Source organism: Sebastes umbrosus, chromosome 13 (genome assembly GCF_015220745.1).
Source record: "Sebastes umbrosus isolate fSebUmb1 chromosome 13, fSebUmb1.pri, whole genome shotgun sequence".
Lineage (NCBI taxonomy): Eukaryota > Metazoa > Chordata > Actinopteri > Perciformes > Sebastidae > Sebastes > Sebastes umbrosus.
The window spans coordinates 2,149,345-2,159,411 of record NC_051281.1 but is presented as its reverse complement, the minus strand read 5'-3'; the positions used below and the strand labels follow the sequence as shown (position 1 = coordinate 2,159,411).

The following is a 10,067-nucleotide window of genomic DNA, read 5'->3' as shown; positions in this document are numbered from 1 at the left end:
GAAGCTGCGAAATGTTCCTACAAACTGTTTTCCTTCCCATCACCCATCACAGAGGAGTAAACTGATCACCTCCCTCCTCTTTCCCCCCTCAGTCTGTGACAGTTTGGAGGACGCTGTCATAAACAACACCTCCTCCTCCTCGTCCTCCTCCCTTTGGCCTCAGCCCCTCCTCCTGTTTGCCCCCTTCCACCTGACTAGCCAATGGGACCAGACGGGCTTGTCCGGGCATGGAGGGACTGGGGAGGAGGGGGATGGGGGATGACCTACTGGACAGGACCAAACACCTTGGCAGCCAGTCAGTCAGACAGGCAGACAGGAGCAGAGGGACTGGGAGGATGTCCAGCTTGTTGATGGACAGTTAAACGGGTGAATGAACCCCTCTCTGCCTGTTGCTTCCTCTACGATGGATCCACAGAGCTGCTGCTGGTGTGAAGGCGTGAAGGAGAGTCTCTGAACCTTGAGACCTGAAGGGAAGACCAGAAGAGCAGGATATACTCTGAGATTAAAGAGCAAATCAAGAGCATCAGACTGAGTTGATGTCAGCACCGACATCTATCTGACTAACACACACACACACAGACAGACAGAGTCCTGCACAATGCCAGCAGGAAGGCACAGGTTCTCGGACATGGAGATGTTAGTCGGGATGGAGGACGAACGAGTGGCCAGGAGCAGAGCTGGGAGCTGTGTGGAGCTTTACACTGTCAAAGTAAGTCTTCTTTTGCTCTTCTGAGAACATTTAGAGAGAGCTGAAGAGGGTAGACGATCAGAAATTCAGCTTATAATCAAATATCTGGTGTTATGTTAGTGAATATTAGGGGATATCACAGGAATACTATGTGTTTTCCCACTTGTTGCACACACTTGTTGCATTTCTGAGTGGAAAGAAATCACCAAAGCAGGACTGAAATACCATTTATTATATGTAAGGCTGGAGGATGTGGTTGAAATAAATATTATGATATCACAATATGGCAAATATATGCACAATATAATTGATGTTCATTGCAGTGAGCTGTGTGTTCTGCATGAGGACAACTCAGTCCACTGTGGACCACAGGTTGGGAAAGAAAAGAAAACATGTGCTTAAGCTTTGTTTCATAACCGTGTGTGTGTTTTTTTATGCTGATACAAATCTCCACAAGTCCACATAATGTCGGTGGTATTTAGACGGATAAGTTCAGCCGTTATTACAATCACTTCTCTGTGCCTCCGTGAAAGCCGGCAGACCAAAAGAGATTTGTATGTGATTGCAAAGAGCTGAGCTTGTTCGAGGAGGGTCTGAGCTGAGCCGGGCTGCCAGATGCTCAGACCGCCTCAGCAGCAGCAGCAGCAGCAGCAGCAGCACCGGGACGAAGTCTGGCAACAGGTCTGTGCTTTTATTAGAGAGGAGATACTGCATGTGTTCACAGTGACACCTTCTAATGCTGCATGAGGTTTAGGAGAAATCCACATCTTCTTCTGTGGTGGAGAAAGGTTATTCAAATGCAGATTTGATGCAGTTGAACTTCGAATCTGAAATGTAAAGCAAACCAAGGACATCGTTCTCAAACACAACCTTATTAGGGCTGTCAATCAATTAAAATGTTTAATCGTGATTAATTGCACATTTTTTATCTGTTCAAAATGAACCTTAAAGGGAGATTTGTCAAGTATTTAATCCTCTTATCAACATGGGAGTGGACAAATATGCTGCTTTATGCAAATGTATGTATATATTTATTATTGTAAATTAATTACCAACACAAAACAATGACAGATATTGTCCAGAAACCCTCACAGGTACTGCATTTAGCATAAACAATATGATTAAAAACTGTGTCCACTACAACTTAAATATCGCATTGTTGCGTTAAAGAAATGAGTAGCGTTAAAAGGAATTAGCGTTAACGCGTAATTATTTAACCTTGACATCCCTAAACCTTATATTTAATGTTTTATGTTAGTCAACGTATCCTCATACAACGGTTCATATGATACCTTACAAAAAGTTAATCCTTATTTTTTGTGCGTTTTCCTACAAATGTCCAGCAACACGCCTCAATTTCTGCTCATTGCATGCATACAGTCCTTTCAAAATAAACTTCTGTCTTGGCAGGACACTACTTGGTTAGGTTTAGGGAAAGATCACAGTTTGGGTTAGAATAACTACACAGTGGCGTAACTTATGCTGCTTTCAAATGAAACTCGGGAGCTCGTGTTTACAACACGGGAAGTCATGTACATGATATGCTTGGCGTTCAAGTGGTAAAGTCGTGAGAACACCGCTGCTAATCAACGGTAATATTAACGTTACTGTCAGCGCCTAGAAGCCACAGATAGCAATATTTTTCCTCAGACATATTATAAAATTACGAAGAAAAACAATATACGGCTAAAATTACAATATATTAACTCATTATGCACTGAAAAAATAACTTCCATAATTTCTGTCAACATGAAAAAACACGTCATAAATTTCAGAAACGTTCCGCTTCCAAGGTTGTGAATATGAAATGAGGAGGCGTTCATACGGGCCCAACTCATAAACACGGTAAACACGGTAAACACGGTAAACACGACCCCATTTGAAGGCACCAATAAGTACGGAAGTTACTCGACAAATAAATCAACGTTCTGGTTTCACACAGGACTCAAACACCGCTCTCCGGGGCCAAAGTGTTTTTTGACCCCCCCATCCACCTCGACCTCCTCTCTACGTGGCGTTTGACGCTCTTTATACTTCCTGTTTCACAATTACGTGGATTACATACTAATTGATTTTGTGGGATATATACAAACTACAGTGCTTTACTTTTCGTGGGTACGGACAGTGTATGAGAACAGCCTGTAATGGTACACTGATGACTTTAAGGCGTTCTCACTTTGTCATTTTGTCCTCGGGGTGTTACCATTAGAGGCAGACGGTGTAAAAACAGTGTTTTGGACACAAACAGAGGACAGTGTCTCTTCATGTTGACAGTCTACAAAAGTGTGCTTATAGAAAACTCAGCAGGTGTTATAAATCATCACTTATTATGCAGAGTACTTGTAGTAGTCATGTGATCCCTGCTGAAGCTGTTCGCTGTTTTGTGGCGAGCGTGAGCTGAGGAGAGACGCTGAATTGAGTTCAGCTGCTGAAGAGAAGAAGAGGCCTGTTTATGATCACTGCTCTCAGACCAGCCGGGCGGCTGGCCAACTTTATTGCATTTGTCAATCTGAAGCGAGCGATCCTGGCTATCCGAGTGGTTCTGTTTTATTACCGCATTTATGGGTTATTTATGACTGGAACATCTCCAGGTTGCACGCTTTCTACCTCTGATGTAAATATTTATCAGCTTATGAAAAAAGCACATATTTATCTGACAGCATGAGGTCATCTGACCTGATTTACTCCCCCTTCTCTTCAGCTAGACACCTCGCTACCTGACTTACTTCTCATTTTATTGACATGCAGTATACAGACGGTCAAGAAGAAGAAGTTAAGAAGGGTCAAGGTTGGAGTGTTTTAACAGCACCATGACATTTTACTGTCTCTTTTTCTCTCCCCGCTGTGATAAACTTTCTGTCGATGTCCGGCTGTGTTAGGTGCTCACACTCGTTATAAAATGTGGGTTTATGGGATTACAGAGGTGTAAGAGTGAGTCGGCGTGTACAGTAGGAAGTCAGGTGGCATCACGTGAGGCGGCCCACAGACCGGACAGACTCGGAGGAATGCTGCTTTTTGTGTTCGACTCTTTGTTCAGAAACCTGGCTGAGAGGCAGAGAGGCTGAGACGCAGAGAGGCTGAGACACTGAGAGGCTGAGAGGCTGAGAGGCTGCTGCTGTACAGGAGCTCCATCCTCCTGAAACGGGAAGCATCGTTATTAATAAACAGACTGTAAAAATATATGGATTTGGTCTTACTAATGTAAAATTACATCATTTACTAATTAGTTTTGCAGAAATTTCTAAATAATTCTGCAGCCTATAGCAGATGTACAGGTGTATACTAGATGTTACAGCATTAAAGTCCCTTCTACTTCTACTTAAGATAAGATAAGATAAGACTTTATTAATCCATAGAGGGGAAATTCAGGTATTAAGTACATATAAATAGAGAAGTAAAAATAAAAATAAATAAAATAAATAAAATAAATAAAATAAATAAAATAAATAAAATAAATAAAATAAAATAAAAATAAGAGGAATATACAACTAGTATAAGGGTTGAGACTAAACAAAACTATACAAGAATGAACAAGAACAATTAAAGACAAACGAATCAGTTTTTATTTGCCAGATACATACAAGGAGTTTTGGTGTTATGCATTTCTCTCATTGTACTTTTAGAAATAACAGATAGGAACAAGGACGGAGCTGTTATGTACACAAGCAGTGAAAAAATAAGTGTATATATATATATAGATATTATATAAATATATATAAAAGCACCAATGACCAAAAATAAAATAATAAAATAAGATGTTTATATACACATCAAGGTGTTCTGAAAGTAGAGCAAAGACATAAATACTGACTGGATGTTTATGTACAGTATGTTAATATTAATAGCAGCGAGTTTCAATTCATTTTATATTTTTTTTCCACATTTATTTTTTTTAATTGAGAAAATTAATCCAATAAAATGTGATTTTGGTGCAACCTACAGTAGGTAATGTCTCATAAAACTTGAATATCCGTGACAAAGCAGCGCTATTTGATGCCCTGGGAATTACAATGGGCTGGTAGGTTTCTCATAAATTCACCAAAAGTTAGCATTAGATAATGCCTCTTTTGAATATTTAAACATAACATTTTAGAAAACCTGTGTTTCTCTCCTTAAACAGCATTAGTACGCAACAACAATGTGACAAAAGTGAACCACAAACGTACTGTTCATTCTGATAGATTACACAATTAGGACTGATTTTAACACCGTACAGAAATGATTCAACCAATCACAGCCTGGACTTGTAGAAAAAACAAATGAACAATACAGCATTCATTCAAAAATGGTCAGCAAAAGGTAAAGTGTACATGATGTGTAGTTAACGAGCTAAAACACGTGGCCCTTCACGAGGACGCTAACTCCAAACGATGAACATATCTGAGCAGGTAGAGGATGAAAACCATGACGGAGGTTGTGTGACTCAGAGGTCAGTGTGTGTGTGTGATGATGACGGTCTGTTTGTATTCAACACAACCCAGTGATACAGTGAGCCTCGTGTGTGATGCTACAGCAGTGATACAACCATCAACATGTGCACATACACACACACACACGCACACACACACACACACAGTGAGAGTTTGAAGTTCAGAGGAGATGAAGCTCAGCGTATCATTAAAGTTATCTCCTGACTCCTGCAGGTATATCATTACTGCCCCCAAGTCATAACACATCAGGCCATACTGATGCACTGTATATGTATTTAGACATGTATGGAGCCTGTGTATATATATTCAGCCCTGTGTGTGTGTGCGTGTGTGTGTGTGTGTGTGTGTGTGTGTGAGGGTTCAGGGGGTTAACTATCATACTATATGAAGGTATGCGATTGTTGTCACGTGTCTGATTTAATGCATGTACAGTATGACGTGACAAAACATCAAGTCACGTGGGAACGTGTTTGATCCAGAGTCTTTATGTTTTTAGCATCTATGTGAGTTGAACGTGTTTTTAACTGATACTCAAGTCACAAAAATGAACACTTGAGACTTGTCTTGTAGACTTGAAGACTTAGTTGACTCCTTAAAGACTTGAGACTAGAGAGCAAAAACATTCAAGCGTCAATTGTTGACAGAACAGTGATAAATAAAACGTCCTCAAGACTGGAGACGTGACTTGGACTGGTCTCGTCTGACTTTAGATTTGACTTGAGACTTGTCTTGGACATGTGTTTGAAGACCTGAGACTTGTTTTTACAATTCTTTAACCTTAACTTAGACTTGCTCATGAGACTTGACTTGGACTTGAAGTTGAAGACTTGAGACTTGCTTTGTCAAGTCTTGGGACTTGTCTTGGACTTGCCCTTGAAGATGTTAGACTTGACTGGCCCATAAGGACTTGAGACTTAACTCGGACTCTCAGTTTACTTCAGATTTCCTTCGGCAAGACTGGAGACTTGTCTTGGACATGTGTTTGAAGACCTGAGACTTGACTCAAGACTTGTTTTGACAAGTCTTTAACCTTAACTTAGACTTGCTCTTGAGGACTTGACACTTGATTTGGACTTGCAGTTGAAGACTTGAGACTTGTCTTGGATTTGTGTGAGACTTGTTTTGACAAGACGTAAGACTTGACTTGGACTTGTCCTTAAGGGCTTAAGACTTTACTTGACTTGGACTTGCTTTGAGAAGAGGTGAGACTTGTAAATCTCTGAGATAAAACAGGAACCTACTGGTTTTATACCAGTTAGGATCCATTTCAGATCCAAAGACTAGTTTCCTGATCGACTAGTATTTTTCTCTCAGCTTCTTCCTCTCATGGGCGGCCATTTTGGCTCAGTGAGGCCTCCTTACACGTCATCATCAAGAGTGAAGGGTTCAACGTCGGGCTGCGTTACGTCTCCTCAGCCTCAGACGGCGGTCGTGACACGGCAGGTTGTGAAGTCTGAGACGTCAGGGTGGCGGCGGGACGTATTACGGAGGGATTATCTCCCACTGACCCCGCGGTGATCCTGGGTTAGAGAGGAGGAGGAGAGGAGGGAAACGGGGATCAGGGAGCGAGGGAGGAAAGGAAGGAAGGGCAGGATACAAGGAGGAAAGGGGATAAAGTTTTAGATGAGATGGCATCTGGCAGGTCTTGACCGCCCCTCTGATAGAACTTTTACAACGGCAACTACTCCCTCTGCTGCTGAACAGCCTCACCAACAGAGACGGACTGAACCTTTACTCACTGCAAACTGACCTCTCAACACCAGATCACACGTTCAGCGTGACAACAGATGGGTGTCACATAACTGTAACGTTACTCTATCAACTGTGAAGCAGCAAATAAAAATAACTTGTCCTCAAAACTTCCAAAGGATGAAGGTAGACACAGACGGCCCATAGAGTGCTCCAGGGATGACGGATTTTAATGAACACCACTGTTAGGATTTATGAAATGTGAATGCAGTCGCCAGAAGTGAAAAGCTAACGTTAGGCTATCAACGAACTACACCACGTGCATCAATGAGCCTCGGGTCTGACCCTGTCTCCTTCCTTGGACCACTCTTGGTCGGTCCTGACCACTGCAGACCGGGAGCATCCCACAAGAGCTGCAGTTCTGGAGATGCTCTGACCCAGTCGTCCAGCCAGCACAGTTTGGCCCTCGTCAAAGTCGCTCACATCCTTAAACTGGCCCATTTTCTCTGCTTTCAACAAAAAGTTCAAAGTTCAAAATGTTCACTTGCTGTCTAATATATCCTCCCCACTGCCAGGTGCCATGGTAACCAGATAATCCATGTTATTCACTTCACCTGTCAGTGGTCTTCATGTTACGGCTGATCGTTGTATGTTAGGAGTATGTGTCATGTGACTATCTGCCCTCGCACTCTCCAGATTCACATGATTGTAAAAATGTAAAAGGACAGATTTATGTCTAGGTGCATGTGGCCAAGCAAACACTGCGTTTCTATAGCAACACCCCCAAAACACCGCTGTCCTATCAGCAGTGGATCTTCTTAGAGAGAGCGAGGCGCTGAGAGCTCTGCAGCGGATGAGCTCGTTCAGATTGTTTCCAGAGCGTCGGAGGAGATGGACGACTAGATTGGGCTCTTGCTTTGTTGTTGTAGTATTTAAGTGAATGTGTGTGTGGAGAGGTGGCGTGCACTCTTAAGCCATCTGTGAAGTAATTTGGTAATTAGGTTGGGTTATTATTATTATCATTATTATTATTATAATGGCTTTCTGAGGGTGACCTAGTTTAGAAACATGCACGGGACTATTTCATCCGTGCTGTTTGAAGTATAATATGAGCATAAAGTGAACTTGATGGTTGTAGTGGAGATTTAAAGAAACATTTCTTCATGGGAAGCAGGAAAGCGTCTACTACAGACTACAGACTACAGACTACAGAGATGGAGGCGATGTACAGTACAGGAGGGAGATGTGGATCATGTGACCAAAACATGACAGATCCCTCACACATGGGAGAGAGTGATTCATCAGTCAGCCTTTACGTGATCTGGAATAGGAAACCAGGCATGAGAAAGAAGGGAATGGTTGTGGAGGGTAATATGTTTTATTGTGCGCAGGAAAACTGTTTTTCTTTTTATAGCAGAGAGGGTTTTTAGGTCAGACTCTCTCAGACAACACAGGAAGGTTTTGGAAACTTGTAAACATTTCCCTGTTGCTACCGCTGTACATGAGACTCTGATGTTTGCCTTGTAAACATTACACATTTACAAAGTTTACAAGACAATAAGCTGCAACAACTGTGTTCTAGTGGCAACATGTGGAGGTTAAAGCAGCTGCTGTAATGTTCTGTAGTCACATTGTGTGAAGCACTTTATCTCCTGTTAAATCAATACTAGTTTTGTAATGATTACCTCTACAGTATGCGCCCAATATCGGACTTTCAGATCTCACTTTCCAGCCCAGAGAGCAAATGATAAGTGTATTATTGTTCCAGTATTTACAAAGGTGATATACACTCACCGGCCACTTTATTAGGTACACCTTGCTAGTACCGGGTGGTCTTCTGCTGCTTCAAGGTTGGACGTGTTGTGCGTTCAGAGATGGTATTCTGCATACCTTGGTTGTAACGAGTGGTTATTTGAGTTACTGTTGCCTTTCTATCATCTCCAACCACTCTGCCCATTCTCCTCTGACCTCTGACATCAACAAGGCATTTCCGTCCACACAACCCCCGCTCACTGGATATGTTCTCTTGTTGGGACCGTTCTCTGTAAACCCTAGAGATGGTTGTGCGTGAAAATCCCAGTAGATCAGCAGTTTAATACTCAGACCAGCCCGTCTGGCCCCAACAACCATGCCACGTTCAAAGTCACTTAAATCCCCTTTCTTCCCCATTCTGATGCTCGGTTTGATCTTCAGCAAGTCGTCTTCACCACGTCTAGATGACGTAATGCATTGAGTTGCTGCCATGTGATTGGCTGATTAGCTATTTGTGTTAACAAGCAATTGAACAGGTGTGCCTAATAAAGTGGCCGGTGAGTGTATATAACCAGGCGGAAACCTGCGGGTATGAAAAGTCTCAATCACTAGTTTCAAGTCTTCTTCAATACAGCATGATGTTCATTTAGTAAATTACGGTCCCATTTAGAGTCAGATAGACCATAAAGCAGGGGATGCTTTAGGGCGGGGCTACTTTGTGATTGACAGGTCGCTACCACGGCGTTGCCCGGTTGGAGTTGTCCGTGTTTTCGCCTTAGAGCTTTAACCCTTTCACAGTGTGTTTTCACTTCATCAAAGTTAATGACAACTGATTTGGTCGCCGAATCAAAGCTTCAAAACGTCAGTCCACGGACCAATGGATGACGTCACGTTGACTCCGTCCACTTCTTCTTACAGTCTATGTATATAACCTCTCTCACTAGATGTTTCTGTTAATATGACTAGATGTTTTTCTCCTTGTTTGTTTTTCTCTCGTTCACCTCTCAAATGTCTCAGGGTTCATTATAGGTTAGGTTATTATATGTCATTATGCATGTGCTCAAGAGCTTAAACCATCAGCTCATTAGTGTGAAGATGCTCTCTGATGATAACATGTACAGCTTCCTGTTTCATTTTGGTTTTGAGGAAACCAAATGGCTGCCACCGAACGTTGTTGTTCCAGTTGAGTGTTGCCCAGCACACGCTCTCTGTGTCTCCATCGACAGATAACATCTCTATCTCACATCAATCTAAATGTCAGCGTCCCGACGAGTCTCGAGGGGACACAGAACAGTAACTGCTGATATGAGTTGTGGCTGCTGGTTAGAGCCTGTAGATAAATCTGGTGGTTAATTGTTCTGCTGACAGGAAGGCTTTAGAGAACACTGATAGCTCTCTGCAAAGAGATACGCTGCAAATGTTGCTGCAGAACGGACAAAAGGGGATAAATAGATGAATTTAGTTTGTTCAGGGGGAGGTGTGTGGACCGTGCATGCTCAGTTTCACTC

The 10,067-nt window shown here is 42.3% G+C and overlaps 1 protein-coding gene across 1 annotated transcript in view; it reads left to right on the top strand.

Annotated features, from left to right (window-relative positions):
- The first annotated feature begins 217 nt into the window (after positions 1-217).
- The window catches only part of LOC119500518 (rho GTPase-activating protein 20-like), a 65,307-nt gene continuing 55,457 nt past the window's right edge, over positions 218-10,067 (top strand). Inside the window, exon 1 of the mRNA XM_037790290.1 lies at positions 218-709. Within this exon, the coding sequence (XP_037646218.1) occupies positions 599-709 (111 nt within the window). The 5' untranslated portion in view covers positions 218-598. The remainder of the gene's footprint in view (positions 710-10,067) is intronic.